This window comes from Herpailurus yagouaroundi, unplaced genomic scaffold (assembly GCF_014898765.1).
Source record: "Herpailurus yagouaroundi ecotype Mexico unplaced genomic scaffold, PumYag 189, whole genome shotgun sequence".
NCBI lineage: Eukaryota > Metazoa > Chordata > Mammalia > Carnivora > Felidae > Herpailurus > Herpailurus yagouaroundi.
Genome location: NW_024412420.1, coordinates 15,208,652 through 15,224,629, shown reverse-complemented (window position 1 = coordinate 15,224,629; position 15,978 = coordinate 15,208,652). Strand labels below are relative to the sequence as shown.

The 15,978-nt window shown below is 42.8% G+C and overlaps 2 protein-coding genes and 1 long non-coding RNA gene across 6 annotated transcripts in view; 2 read left to right on the top strand and 1 right to left on the bottom strand.

Moving 5' to 3' along the window:
* The first annotated feature begins 6,697 nt into the window (after positions 1-6,697).
* Positions 6,698-15,978, top strand: part of LOC121044960 (keratin-associated protein 4-3-like) — a 17,785-nt gene continuing 8,504 nt past the window's right edge. Inside the window, exons 1-2 of one of the 3 annotated variants that reach the window (XM_040497488.1) lie at positions 6,699-7,391; positions 7,467-8,173. In XM_040497488.1, the coding sequence (XP_040353422.1) occupies positions 6,767-7,391; positions 7,467-7,804 (963 nt within the window). In that variant the 5' untranslated portion in view covers positions 6,699-6,766 and the 3' untranslated portion in view covers positions 7,805-8,173. Of the gene's footprint in view, positions 8,174-15,978 lie in introns of those variants that run through there. The other 2 variants (XM_040497487.1, XM_040497486.1) reach the window with 2 other exon arrangements.
* LOC121044971 (uncharacterized) overlaps positions 10,102-15,978 on the bottom strand; it is a 77,251-nt gene continuing 71,374 nt past the window's right edge. For both annotated transcript variants that reach the window (XR_005797561.1, XR_005797562.1), the window contains exons 2-4: positions 12,251-12,433; positions 10,951-11,119; positions 10,102-10,213 (exon numbers count right to left, since the gene is read on the bottom strand). This is a non-coding gene — a long non-coding RNA (uncharacterized LOC121044971). The remainder of the gene's footprint in view (positions 10,214-10,950; positions 11,120-12,250; positions 12,434-15,978) is intronic.
* LOC121044963 (keratin-associated protein 4-7-like) lies at positions 15,398-15,977 on the top strand. The gene has a single exon (XM_040497490.1). The coding sequence runs from the start codon at positions 15,468-15,470 to the stop codon at positions 15,975-15,977; it is 510 nt and encodes a 169-aa protein (XP_040353424.1). The 5' UTR covers positions 15,398-15,467.

Below are 15,978 nucleotides of genomic sequence, written 5' to 3'. Positions count from 1 at the left end.
AGGTCGTTTGCCACAGTTTCTATAAAAACCTAGAAGATGAGAGTTAATGGGCAGCTTCTGCGCTCCTTTATCTGACTTGCCTGGTTCAGGACCAAGTTCCCCATTCCTGAGAGTCCTGAACCCATGGTTCCTGTGTCCTCTTTAGGCTATACTATTTGCCCATCTGCAGTGAATGTCAGGAATAGGAATACCACAAATGTCCCTGTAGATATCCTGAATCCTAAAAATATTCCCTGTGGCCCCTGTAGCTCCTAACGTTGACTGCTGCCCTCATGGCACTAGAAGTCCATGGAATAAGGTGGAAGCCAGGGGTTTAATTCCAATCAGAACTTTACCATGTCCCTTCCAGTTAGTTTTCCTGCCTTAGAGCCGAGATCTCTAGTTGAACACAGCCTACAATTCTGGTAGAAGGAGGCACAAATTCCCCCCCAAGGCATCATTGGGATGAAGGTAGTGGGGAAACGTCTCCTTTAACTCTCACATCTAATCAGTATATTCAAAAACGGACCATGAAGGATTGTGGGTATCCAGCAAGGAGTTCAACTCAGATCCCATGTCCAACAGTCTGCAAACATATGAGTATTTCAGCGTGCTCTGAGACAATGGCTGTAGATTCCTCAGGCAAGGATTAGAGAAATTCTATGATATGCACTTGCCGTTGTCCTTCACACCCGATGGCTAACAGACACAAGGAAAGATGCTCGACATCACTCCTCATCAGGGAAATACAAATCAAAACCACAATGAGATACCACCTCACACCTGTCAGAATGGCAAAAATTAACAACTCAGGAAACAACAGATGATGGAGAGGATGTGGAGAAGGGGAGCACTTTTGCGCTGCTGGTGGGACTGCAAACTGTTACAGCCACTCTGGGAAACAGTATGGAGGTTCCTCAGAAAATTAAAAACAGAGATTTCCAAATTATGGAAAGAATCCAAATGTCCATTTGGTCCTAACCATCCTATTGATGGGTTAATGGTCTGAAAACAGCATAGTCTGCAAACTGTCATCGATCATGGCTTTCCATTTGATCCATAATCTCAGCCTTTGTTCTTTTATTTTTTTGTAAACAAAAAATTTATTGATTGATTTTAAGAGACAGAAAGTGATAGAGAGTGAGCACACAAATGGGGGAGGGGCAGAAAGTGAGAGGGAGAAAGAATCCTAAGCAGACTCTGCACTGTCAGTGTAGAAGCAAACACAGGTCTTAGTCTCACGAACTGTGAGACAATGACTTAAGCCAGCCAAAATCAAGAGTCAGATACCTAACCAACTGAGCCACTGAGGCTCCCCTGTTCTTTTATTCTTAAGTTCTTTTAAATACATGTACACACACACACACACACACACACACACACACACACACATAATTGTACCTTAGTTGTCTGCCCCATTACCTACTATGTGGGACATCATGCTCTCTTATCCATACTGCTAGGTCCCTGAGGGTTATACATCATTCTGCCCCCTTTGTCATTCCAACCTTGCTGGCAATCACATAATTATATCCACAGAACTTTCTAAAGTTACATGTCCACCTGGATTCTGCCATCCAGGGATAATATCATCCCTGTTTTTCCTAGGGAGCATAGTTTAGCCACTTCTATCTGATTTTAGAGAATAATCACTACTATCTCAGTACCTAGCTGACAGTAATACTTGATGATTCCATAATATCTTAGTAAAGAGAGTACCTCCTGATCTCTCCAAGGGAACATAGCCAGTTAGGCTTTGTGACTTTATAACCTTATTTGAGCATTTCTACTTCTCTGCACCTTCAATCCCTCCCTTCTCACCCGAGTGTGCTGTGGCCATAGATAAATCTATACTGGTTACCTACTGTTATGTAACATTACCTCAAAATTTAGCAGCTTAAAATGACTCTCATTTGTTATCTCATTTCCATGGATCAAAAACCAGGCAGAGCCCACCTAGACTCTCCAATTCATAGAGGTTCACTAGGTTGCACTCAAGGTGCTGGCTGGCACTGGGGTGTCATTTGAGGATGCGACTGGGGAAGAATCCACTTCCAAGCTCACTTATATGGTCATTGGCAGGATTCAATTCCTTGCACTCCACAGGAGGGAGGACCTCACTTCCTTGCTGGTTGTTGAATGAGACTATGCTCAGTTCTTTGCTGCAAGGATCTCTCCCACATAGGACCTGGCTTCATCAAAGCCAGTGAGAGAGAGAGAAAGAGTTGGCATTAAAATGAAAATCACAGGACTCATGGGTGGCTCAGTAGTTAGGCGTCTGACTTTGGCTTGGGTCATGATTTCACTACTCATGAGTTCGAGCCCCATGTTGGGCTCTGTGCTGATGGCTCAGAGCCTGGAGCCTGCTTCAGATTCTATGGTCTCCCTCTATCTCTGCCCCCCACCCCCACTTGTGTGTACTCTCTCTCTCTCTCAATAATAAATAAAAACATTAAAAAATGAAAATCACAACCTTTTGTAACTTAATCACTTGATGTTGTCATATCCTGTGATTTAGAAGCAAGTTACTCAAGGAGAAGGAATTACATGAGACCATGAACACCAAGAGGTGTAAATCTTTGGGCCTTCTTGGAAGCTGCCTACCAAAACTCTTATATAATATTGAGTGAAAGAATCAAAACACATTTACACTAAGAATTTCTTCATATAAAAATTCAGGGGGGCATCTGGGTGCTCAGTGAGTTAAGCGTCTGAATTCAGCTCAGGTAATGATCTCACAGTTCGTGGGTTCAAGCCCCTCATCATGCTCTGTGCTGACAGCCCAGAGCCTGGAGCCTGCTTCAGATTCTGTGCCCCTCTCTCTCTCTCCCCCTCCCCTACTCACACTCTGTCTCTCTCTCTCTGTCTCTCAAAAAAATAAATAAATAAATGTTAAAAAATTTTTTTAAATTCAGCAACATGTAAAATGAAACTATATTTTTAGATGTGAATACCCAGGTAATAAAACTGTGAAAAAATACATTAAAGGTTACTTGAAAAGTGAGTACAGTAATCATCTGTAGGGTGGGAAAAGGATTGTGTACAAGAAGAGACATATCAAGAGCTTTCTTAGGAGTAACAATGTTCTATTCCTTGACTCAAGTTTTGGGTATATAGATGTTTACTTCATAACTATTTTTAAATCATGCATGCATAGTTCATCTGCTTTTCAGCATATGTGCATTTTATATAATATGAAAGAGTTTTTTAAATTTTGGGGTGGACTAAAATGCACATTCTGTTTAAGATTTAAAATGAAATATGAACTTACCCTTTTCTTACATCATACACAAAAATAAACTCAAAAAGGATGAAAGACCTAAAAGTAAGACAGGAAACCAACAAAATCCTAGAGGAGAAAACAAGCAGCACCTCTTTGACCTTGGCCACAGCAACTTCTTACTGGACGTGTCTCCGCATGCAAGGGAAACAAAAGCAAAAGTGAACTATTGGGACCGCATCAAGATAAAAAGCTTCTGCACCGCAAAAGAAACAATCGACAAAACTAAACGGCAACTGACAGAATGGGAGAAGATATCTACAAATGACCTATCGGATAAGGGGTTAGTATCCAAAATCTATAAAGAACTTATCAAAATCAACACCTAAAAAAAAAACAAGTAATCCAGGGAAGAAACAGGCAACAGACATGAACAGACACTTCCTGATGGCTAACAGACACAAGGAAAGATGCTCGACATCACTCCTCATCAGGGAAATACAAATCAAAACCACAATGAGATACCATCTCACACCTGTCAGAATGGCAAAAATTAACAACTCAGGAAACAACAGATGATGGAGAGGATGTGGAGAAGGGGAACACTTTTGCGCTGCTGGTGGGACTGCAAACTGGTACAGCCACTCTGGGAAACAGTATGGAGGTTCCTCAGAAAATTAAAAACAGAGATTTCCAAATTATGGAAAGAGTCCAAATGTCCACTGACTGACGAATGGATAAAGAAGATAAGGTATATATATACAATGGATTATTACTTGGTGATCAAAAAAAAATGAAATCTTGGGGCGCCTGGGTGGCGCAGTCGGTTAAGCGTCCGACTTCAGCCAGGTCACGATCTCAAGGTCCGTGAGTTCGAGCCCCGCGTCGGGCTCTGGGCTGATGGCTCGGAGCCTGGAGCCTGTTTCTGATTCTGTGTCTCCCTCTCTCTCTGCCCCTCCCCCGTTCATGCTCTGTCTCTCTCTGTCCCAAAAAAATAAATAAACGTTAAAAAAAATTAAAAAAAAAAATGAAATCTTGCCATTTGCAACAATGTGGATGAGACTATAGAGTGTTTTGTGCTAAGCAAAATAAGTCAGTGAGAGAAAGATAAATACCGTATGATTTCATTCATATGTGGAATTTAAGAAACAAAACAGAAAAACATGGAAAAGGGAAGGGAAAATAGGATAAAAACAGAGGGGGAGGCAAACGTGAGAGACACTTAAATACAGAGAACAAACTGAGGGTTGCTGGAGGGGTGTTGGGTAAGGGGATGGGTTAGATGGGTGATGGTTATTAAGGAAAGCACTTGTTGGGATGAACACTGGGTGTTATATGTAAGTGATGAATCATTAAATTCTACTCCCCAAACCATTATTACACTATATGCTAACTTAGATTTAAATAAAAATTTTAAAACGTTATAAAATAAAATACTAGAGTTAAAAAAAAAGAAAGATGATTTTAAGGAATGCCTGGTTACCCTACCATGAAATTAATTGGTAATAGTTAAGATAAATCTTGTTACTTGTCTAGCAGAGCACAGAAAAAAGTAGAGATATATGTATCGACGTTAAGTGATTCTCACAGACATAAGACAAGTTAACAGGGCCAAACAGAAGAGTATTATATATAATATATACTATAGTAATTATATATGTACTACATATTATCTTATGGTCTAGATCAAAACAAATCCATGGTGCAAAACATATTAAAACAGTGATGCCTCCATGGTAGTGGGGACTTCACTAAAGGACTTTCTGGTAAAATGGAAATGTTCATTTGATAGATGTGGGAATTACACGGACCTGCTACTGTGTATCAAAACTCATCACTATGGATGACTATGGATTTATGAATTTCAATTGTGTAAATTCCACCTAAATTATGAAATAAAACATTAAAGGTAAATAAGACTAAATTAATTATATGAATAAGTCTATGTCTTTACAAACTCAGCTGATTTGCTTAAATACAATATCTTTTACTTAGATTACAGTACTGTGAACTCCTTCGATGTTTCTTTCCATATTATATACAGTTATTTGTATTTGTGTGGGTGGGTGAGGGTTTTTCAGTAGTCTGTAGGTTTCTGGGGAGGAGACCCTAACTCATGCTTACAACGCCAATACTGGCAACGTGTGTATCTCGGATTATCCACTCAAACCAATCTCCTTTATAAAAGGCAGGGACTTGATAGAGGTTCCTCAAAGCTTGAATGAACAGAAAAAAGAGGTAGGTCTCTAAGTGTCATCCTTGGGCCTTTAGCATCAACATCACTTGGATTGGTTAGAAATGCTAAACCTCAGAATCCCCCTGTATTCAGAACCTCTGGAATTTGTCCCAACCATTTCTTTTTTTTAAATTTTTTTTTCAACATTTATTTATTTTTGGGACAGAGAGAGACAGAGCATGAACGGGGGAGGGGCAGAGAGAGAGGGAGACACAGAATCGGAAACAGGCTCCAGGCTCCGAGCCATCAGCCCAGAGCCTGACGCGGGGCTCGAACTCACGGACCGTGAGATCGTGACCTGGCTGAAGTCGGATGCTTAACCGACTGCGCCACCCAGGCGCCCCTGTCCCAACCATTTCTAATAAGCCCTTCAGATGACTTGGTGCATCATCTGAATGCACTGGACTCTCACTAAATGGACAATAATTCAAAATAGTAGCAAAATGAATTTGATTTGACTAATCACATTTCACATGGATCCAACAAATGTGCACTAGGATTACCTATGAGGTAAGTTCTGAGGAGAAGCACATTCTCAATTCTTTTTGTCCCATTGAAGAATATTTTCAGTTAAGAATGAGGCAAGAATAAAGAAGAGGCTATGTCTTCCAGAATCCAAAGACCATACAGAAAAATGCAACACAAAAAGATATGATGAAAATGTAAACACTCAATGAACTACAAATCATGGCAGTGACTGGAACCATACAAGTAGTTGTCTACATTTTAGAGTAGAGAACATGATCCAAAGTTAGAAACATCCAAGAAAACCCATTCCAGTGGCAGAGGTCAGCAACATCACATGCTCATTGGCAGCTGCTCCCTTCCTCATTGATCAACAATGACCCATAAAATTGGAACTTTTCCTCTTGTCCCATGCCACCTCCATCCTCTGCAGATGTGATTACTGGCAGAAATGCACAACCAAAACCAGGACTGTCTTCATCCCATCCTGCTAGGGGATGTAGCAGGGGACAGAAAGATGTAATTGCAGGTGCCACCTATCACATGAAGCCCTCTGGGAGAAAGATGAGGACAGAGTGGTCCAGAAGATGCCAGTGGGTAGAAGTCAAAAGGAAAAGCAGACCAGACAGAATTTATCACATTTAGAAAAGAAAATTTTGTTCCCCTCAAGTTTAAACCATTACAAAGACAAACATTACTGTGAAATATCATAATTACTTAAATATTAGGTAAACAAAAACAAGGAAGAGGTGTTGACAAATCACCCGGTACGAGCAGTATATAAGAGGCCAGGGCACAAGGAGACTTCCAAAGTCCAGCCCCTCACTCTCCTGGAAACCAGCCCAGAACCTCCACCCTCTGACACCATGGTCAACTCCTGTTGTGGCTCCAGCTGCTGTGGCTCCAGCTGCTGCCAGCCTTGCTGCCGCCCCACCTGCTGCCAGACCACCTGCTGCAGGACCACTTGCTGCCGCCCCAGCTGCTGTGGTTCCAGCTGCTGCCGCCCCTGCTGTGGGGGTTCCAGCTGCTGCGGTTCCAGCTGCTGCAGGCCCAGCTGCTGCATCTCTAGCTGCTGCCAGCCTTGCTGTGGGGGTTCCAGCTGCTGTGGCTCCAGCTGCTGCCAGCCTTGCTGCCACCCCACCTGCTGCAGGACCACCTGCTGCAGGACCACCTGCTGCCGCCCCACCTGCTGTGTGTCCAGCTGCTGCCGCCCCTGCTGTGGGGGTTCCAGCTGCTGTGGCTCTAATTGCTGTGGCTCCAGCTGCTGCCAGCCCTGCTGCCGCCCCACCTGCTGCCAGACCACCTGCTGCCGGACCACCTGCTGCCGCCCCACCTGCTGTGTGTCCAGCTGCTGCCGCCCCAGCTGCTGCATCTCTAGCTGCTGCCAGCCCTGCTGTGGGGGTTCTAGCTGCTGTGGCTCCAGCTGCTGCCAGCCTTGCTGCCGCCCCACCTGCTGCCAGACCACCTGCTGCAGGACCACCTGCTGCCGCCCCACCTGCTGTGTGTCCAGCTGCTGTCGCCCCTGCTGTGGGGGTTCCAGCGGCTGTGGCTCTAATTGCTGTGGCTCCAGCTGCTGCAGGCCCAGCTGCTGCATCTCTAGCTGCTGCCAGCCCTGCTGTGGGGGTTCCAGCTGCTGTGGCTCCAGCTGCTGCCAGCCTTGCTGCCGCCCCACCTGCTGCCAGACCACCTGCTGCCGGACCACCTGCTGCCGCCCCACCTGCTGTGTGTCCAGCTGCTGCCGCCCCTGCTGTGGGGGCTCCAGCGGCTGTGGCTCGAATTGCTGTGGCTCCAGCTGCTGCCAGCCTTGCTGCCGCCCCACCTGCTGCCAGACCACCTGCTGCCGGACCACCTGCTGCCGCCCCACCTGCTGTGTGTCCAGCTGCTGCCGCCCCAGCTGTTGCTAGACCCCCTGCCACCACCCAACCTGCTCTAGTGGCTCTTGCTGCTGCTGAGTGCCCTGACCTGCACCCTGCTGTTTTCATCAGCCAATCTCCTTCATGTCGTCCAACTGGGAGCTGAATCATGTGAGGCCAACTGTAAAACCTCAGTTCCCAGTGATTTTCAACTTAGTTGGCTTCTGAATATACCCTCCTCTGCCACCCTCCCTCCTCCTTGTTACTATCTCCATCCCAAATCAATACAAAGGTTGAATTTTCTCTGATATCTGTTAACATGTCATCCTAATTGATATATCTGTTTACTGCCAGATTTTCTGATATGGAGATGTTTCTATATGTGAAATAAATCTTAACTTTCCCAGCATACAAATATAAGAAATCGTGTCTCGTTCTTTTTCCTTCTTCGATGGTCACCCTTAGCTGTCAGGTCTTCTACTATTCTCTGCACAATGAGGAGATCATAGCAGGTGATTTCAGGATTTTCACTTCTATCACCTCAGCACTTCCCACGCTAACAGTATAGGATGGTGGCTTGCAGCAAGCACCTGGAACTCTCTGCAGAGGGCTCAGTCTACATGAAGGAGCAGATCGCAAAGGACAGAGCAGGGAAGGAAGTCTCTGGGAGAAGTCCTCAACCAGTGGGCAGTACTTGGTGGGTAAGTACTCTAGCCTCTTTCCCCTCGAGTAGGACATGTGAGACCAGAGAGTCTCAGCAGCACTGCACAAACCCCAGAGGCCCACAGGAGTCATCTGCTCTTGAAATCAACCTGGATTGGCTGCCACCCTTCCCTGGATCACATCAGTTTCCCTAGAACACCACTTGGGGTCACCTCCCAGACAAACTACTTCGTCTCAAGCCTCTCTTTTGGGGTCTGACCCTGAGGTCAACTAAACACCAGTGTTCCAAGTCTCAGTAACAGTGCCTTCAAACATTTCCGTATGATATGAATAGTCACAGGGTGACAGGTCAAATCCTGAACTTACTCTCCCCTGAACCACTGAATATTTTGACAGGATGCTGTTTATACAGTTTTGGCACACTTGGTTTTAGAATAGTTGTCTCCTATTTTTAAAATGCCATATATCCTGAAGTACAGGACACACTGCCACAAGTAACATAGCTCACCAGATTAGGATCTGTTTCCTTAATGGGGGCTATGTTTAAGGGAGACCATCCCCAAATGTGATTCTTACATTGCATTTTTTCTTTAAAAATCAGAAAATAAAATGTATTCTTGCACGTGATGTATAAGGAAGTGCTCCTTGGAGAAATCAATGAGAAAGTGAGGGAAACAGGGTAAAGCAGTAAAAATGGCTAAGACAAAATGCAGTTTCAGGTCAATACCAGCCTTACATTCTATGACCCCACTTTTGACAAGTATGGACTGGGTCACATACCTGCTCCTCTTGGAGGCAGAGGGTTTAGGTCTTTGTGCCCCTATACACTTAACACTACTTTTGGACAACCCTTGCCGGGATGTAGGATGGAGAGTACAAATCCCCAGGCTGGTCCTCTCCCTCATCTGAGAGAATTAACTACAGTTCCGTGTGAGCCACTCCTAGTCCATACTCTCACCAGCTTGTGGATAAGGGCATTTATGGCAAAAGGGATCGAATGGGATATCATATAACTACCCCTGCCTCTGCTCATGTGTATGGATTTCTCCTAGTAACCTTGCTTCATATGATTTTTCACTATTTCTAGAAAAACCAACAAGAGGAGGAGGCTCTCTGATCCTTTAGCTGACTTGTCTGGTGCAGTGACCTAGATCCCCATCCCTGAGAGTCCCAAGCCCATGGTTTCTATGTCCTCTTCAGGCGACACTACTTGCCCATCTGCAGTTATTCCTGGGAACAGGAATACCATGAATGCCCCTGTGGGTCATCTCAATGCTATATGTATGCCTCTTGGCCCCCGTAACTCCTAACTTTGCATACTGATTTCCTGGTACTAGAAGCCCAAAAAGATAAGGTGACAGCCAGAGCTTTTATTCAGATCTTTACCATGTCGCCTCAAGGTAGCTTTCTCTCTTAAAGCCGAGACCCTACCTGCACACAGCCCATAATTTTGGAAAAAGGAGGCGCAAATTCTCCCAAATGGAATACTGGATATGAAGATGAGTGAGGAACCCCTCCTATAACCATGGCATCTGGATCAATGTATTCTAATGGGGCCATGCTGGCACTTTGTGTATTTAGCACTCATGGTCAACTCATATCCCATATCAAACAGCATCCAAATACATGAGTATTCTAGTGCCCCACCCCCACCATAAATGGCTCTATATTCATTTGGGAAAATTCTAAAGACATTTCTACTATACACACCTGCTGCTGTCCTTTATCCTAGAGGACTGGCCTCTGTTTTGATGGGTCAATGGCTTCTAGGTCTGAGAACTGGCGCAGATCTGCAAACTGCATGAGGGATCATCAGTTTCCTTTGGGAACAATGACCTCAGCTTTTTGTTCATTTATTGCCTAGCTGTACAGAGTTTAAGGTAAACAACTTAAGGTGCAAAATTTAAGGTACAAGTACAGCTATACCCTAGTTGGTTGCCTACATTCTATTTCAAGGGACATCATGCTCTATTATCCATATTGGAAGATCCCTGAGGGTCACATGTCATTCTGCCCCCTTTGTCATTCCAACCTCGCTGACTTTCACATAATTATATCCACATTATTTCTTAGAGTTAAATGCTGCCACCTGGCTTCTGCTATTCAGAGATATGTCATCCCCATTATTCCTCGGGAGGCCAGTTCTCTCACAGTATTCCTTTCCACCACCTCTGTATTCAGAGAATAGGCACCCCATACCTGATAATTCCTTATTACCTCGGTAAAGAGAGTGCCCCTTTGACCTACTCGGGATCATATGCTGCCAGTTGGCTTTTTTGGGCTTATGACTACGTGTTATTCTAGCATATGTACTTCTCTGCACCTTTTGATCCCTTCCTCCTCACCTGTATGTAATATAGTGCTAGAAAAGCCTGAACTGGATATGCATTTACTTAACATGACCTCACTATTTAGCCACTTTAAATGACACAAAGTTATTAGCTCACAGTTTCTGTGGATCAGGAATCCCGATGCTGCTCAGTGGGGCTCTCACAAGGGTGTCCTCAGCTAGTTAACTGGCACTAAGATCTCACCTGAAGTCTCAACTGTGGAAGAATCCACTTCCCAGTTCACTTATGTGGTCATTGGCAGGATTCAGATCCTGGAGGGCCACTGGAGGGAGGACCTCACTTCCTTGCTTGTTGTTGAATGGATATTGTGCTCAGTTCTTTGCTGCAAGAATCTCTCCCACATGGCACCAGGCTTCATGAAAGCCAGTGAGAGACAGAGAGAGAGAGTAGGCATTAAGATGAAAGTCACAATCTTTTGTAACTCAGTCACTTGATGTTGTCACATCCTGTTATTTAGAAGCAATTTATTCAAGGGGTGGTACTTACATGAGACCCTGAACACCAAGAGGTGGAAATCACTGGGCCTTCTTGGAGTATGCCTCAATACATGTGCATAATATTCAGTGAAAGAATCAAAATACATTTAAGATTCCTTTATATAAAATTCAAAACTAAGTAAAACTAAACTATATTGTTTAGGGATGCATATCCAGGTGGTAAAATCATGAAGAAAGTTAATGAAAAGAGAATTTAAAAATCTGGTTAGTGATCATTTATAGGGTGGAAAGAGGGAGATGTATGGTCTTGGTGAAGGCAACATTTTATTTTCATGACTTGTGCTTTGGGTACATAGTGTTTGTGTCACAATTATTTATTACATTATACATGTATCTTTTATACACCATGCAGTGTATGTGTTCTTCATAATACAAATTTTTATAAATTCAGTGTGAATTGAAATGTTTGCTCTATTTATAATTTAAGAAGAAATATTAGATTAAGCATTGATTGAACATACTGTTGATCCTTGAATGATACAGGTTTGAACCACGTGAGTCCATTTATAGGCAGATTTTTTTGATAAATAAAGTTTACTTTATTTAGTAGTTTTCAGGGAATCAAAAGTTATGTGGAGACTTTTGACAGCACAGGGGATGGCATCTCTAACCCCTGTGTTGGTCAAGGGTCAACCATAGTTAGAGAACTGAAGGAAATTCAATCAATGGTATATAGGCATTTATATGGTTTCAAATATTGCTTTAATTACACATACTACCTTATATCAAGACTGGCAATATTGTTAATGTGTATCCTTAAATATTTTAATGGAGCTTATTTTATTATAAAATAACTTAATTGACTTGAAACATGTTAACTTTCCTATCAATTACCCATGCCTTTTTTAAGTGTCTGTTTAGATAATAATTCTACAAACTAAGTCACTACAATTACCTAGCGGTAATACATTTTAGCTACAGACAAAATACATTCCAGGTATCTGGGCATTTATTAAAATAATAATGAGTACTAACATATGTCTTACCTGATGAGAAAAGTCTTTTATTTTTTGCATGCCATTCTTTAAAGGATATATTAATATGATGTGATCAGTTTCTCTGGAAGGTACAACACAGGTTCCTCGATGGTGGTGCAAACATCAGTTGGGTCCACCTCATTCAAATTTCATTGATGTTTACCTAACTAACATATTTTACTTTGTGGAACTCTAAAAAGACAACAAAAAAATTTTTAAGTATTATTTTATATTATATATATTCACACATATATTTATATAACATACACAATTAAAATTTTTAAGTACAATGAAGAAAAAAATTACACTCCCTCTACTCTATGCAATAAAATACTAAAGTTTAGGTAGACCATACATAATTTGTGTGCATGGTCCTGATGTTAATTATCAATTCTACCTCACCAGACTATGGGTAAAATTGTTAGCAACGAGTACATAGAGTGATGTCTCTCTTGCTTTTGATATGCAATTTTAAAAAATTCAGTGTGTGTCTATAGTAATTTCCCTTTGTGGTCCATGCCCCATTGTTTATTCTTATCCATGTAGGACTTTTGTTTGGCATAAGATGGATTTACAAGAGTGAAGAGAATTATCGATGCTTCAGTCTGATATTGCTCAAAGTTCAGTGATTGAAAATCGGTACAATTCTATTAATTAGGTGTTACCAATTATATTTTAATATTGTAGCTACTTCTGTTCCCAATCTAATACTACACAAGTGTGTGTGATATAGACAGTTTAAGGAGGTCTAAAACTTGGCCATGCATTTAAGATTATACCTCACGAGCTTAAAAAATTCAGATGCCCAGGCCATACACCAGATCAGTTAAAATCAGAATTTTTCAGGGCAGAAGTCAGGCATCAGTAATTTTTATCTCTCCTTAGGTGATCCGATTATGCAGCCAACTTTGCAAACCACTGGTCTAGGGGCTGATTCTCTGCATACTTCTCTATAACGAGAATGTACTCTGCCTTTCCATATATGACAAATATATAATCTCTCTCGATTTATATAGAAAGCTCTCCCCTGGTATTAAGAACTCTTTTTTTTTCTTTTTATGGTTTTTCTTCCCCAGCATCTCCCATACAGCAAATCAAGTGAAAATCTCTCCCCTTGGGACACCATGTTGCCTCACAATCGAATTGTTTAAATGCCTTAGGTTCTCTAGCTTTGCCTCACAAGCCTATGGAATAAAAACATGTAAATCAGTGTTTGCTAAGAAAGTTATTGTGCTAAACATATTGCAATAGTCTTGGTCTTCAAATGGTCCCAATTAAGATATTTAATCAGAAGGTGATCAATGCTTCTGTTTCCCTGGGACTTTCCTGTTTAACAAAGTTTTGAGTTCTGGAACCCCCATCAAGTCCCAGGTAAACAAGGATGGTTGGTAGTAGTTACAATAAGCTTTGGTACTTTGTCACTACAGCTCTGAATGAACTAGTGATACAAGTATCAACATTAATAATATTCACATGCCAAGTAAATGGTGCCAGACAGAAATGATGCTATATATCATGTTTGAAGCTCTACATCAAAACAAATCTACAGTGAAAAAAAATACTAAAACAATTGTTGTCTCTATGGTGGCGGGGAGTTTACTAAAGTGATATGTGGGAACTTTCTGATATAATGGAAACGTCTATATCTTATAGGGATGGGGATTACATGGATGTGTATCCATTCGTCAAAACTCATCAAATAGTACACTTAGAATCTGTACCTTTCAGAGTATGTAAAATTTACCTAAAATGTAAAACAAATCATACAAAGTAAGAAACAGTAACTAGAATTATTTATTTATGAATAAATCTATGTCTTTACCAAACTGTCACCTTGGCTAATTTGTCTTAGACACTCTTCTTTTAGTTAAATTATACTACTATGAGTTCCTTTGATGTTGCACAGTTGTATGGGGGAGAGGGGCGGGGGGGGGATGGGTGTGCATACGCACGTATGATCTTCACAGTAATCTGTAAATTCCCAAGGAGAAGACCCTAAACCATATTTGTCACCCCAGGAACTGGCAACACGTGTATCTTGGATTACCCACTCAACAAATCTGCTTTATAAACAGGCTGGAACTTGATAGAGGCACTTCCTCAAAGCCTGAATGAACAAAACAAAGGAGTATCTCCAAGTGTGGTCCTTGGGTCTTCAGCATCAACATCCATCTGGGTACTTGCTAGAAATGCCGAACCTCAGGCTCGGCATTTGTCCCAACCATGTTTAATAAGCCCTTCAGATGGTGTGTTGCATGCTCAGGTTAGACCATCACTAAATAGAGGATAAGTAGAAATGGTAACTAAATTAAGTTAAATTGACTAAAATCCATTCACATTTCAAGTGGATGGAAAAAGATGTGTGCCATAGATTTCCCAGCTATAGAGGTAAATTCTGAGGAGAGGCACATTTTGATTATTGGGCCCATTTTTTCTCCATTGAAGAATATTTTAATTAAGAATGAGATAAGAATAAAAATGAGGCTATGTCTTCCAGAATCAAAAGACCAACTGGAAAAAACAAAACAAATATACATGACAGCAAAGTAACAACGTAATGAGTGATGGGACATGGCAGTGATGCGGACCACACAGATAATTGTCTGCCATGGTTTTGGGGCAGAGGACAAGATCCAAAGGGAGAAACATCCAAGAAAATCCATTCCAGTGGCACAGAAATCAGCAATGTCATACACACATAGAGTTGTCTCCTTCCTCATTGTTCAAAAATGACCCACAAAAGAGAGCTTCTTCCTCTTGTCCCATGCCACACCATGCAGATGGGATTTCTTCCCAACTGATCATTGGAAGAAATGCAGAACCAGAAATATAACTGCCTTGATCCTATCACTGCTAGAAGAAATGGGACTTGAAGAAATGTAACTGTAAATGCCACCTATCACATGACAGCCCACTGTCAAGGAAGATGAGGAGAGTGTGGTCTGGAAGATGCTAGCAGGTATGAGTCAGGAGGAAAAGCAGACCAGATAGAACTTATCACATCTAGAAAAGAAAATTTGTTTCCCACAAGTTTAAACCATTACATAGACAAACATTATTGTGTACTGTGATAATTACTTAATTATTAGATAAACAAAAACAAGGAAGATGTGTTAACAAATCACCCTGTTCAGGGCATATATAAGGGGCCATGGCACAAGGAGACTTCAAGCTCAAGCCCCTCACTCTCCTGGAAACCATCCCAGAACCTTCACCCTCTGACACCATGGTCAACTCCTGTTGTGGTTCCAGCTGCTGTGGCTCCAGCTGCTGCCAGCCTTGCTGCCGCCCCACCTGCTGCCAGACCACCTGCTGCAGGACCACCTGCTGCCGGCCCACCTGCTGTGTGTCCAGCTGCTGCCGCCCCTCCTGCTGTGGCTCCAGCTGCTGTGGCTCTAATTGCTGTGGCTCCAGCTGCTGCAGGCCCAGCTGCTGCATCTCTAGCTGCTGCCGCCCCTCCTGCTGCCAGACCACCTGCTGCCACCCCAGCTGCTGTGGCTCCAGCTGCTGCCGCCCCTCCTGCTGCATTTCTAGCTGCTGCCGCCCCTCTTGCTGTGGTTCCAACTGCTGTGGCTCCAGCTGCTGTGGCTCCAGCTGCTGCCGCCCCTCCTGCTGCCCCTCCTGCTGCCTGCGCCCAGTCTGTGGCCGGGTCTCCTGCCACACCACTTGCTATCGCCCTACCTGTGTCATCTCCACCTGCCCCCGCCCCATGTGCTGTGCCTCCTCTTGCTGCTGAA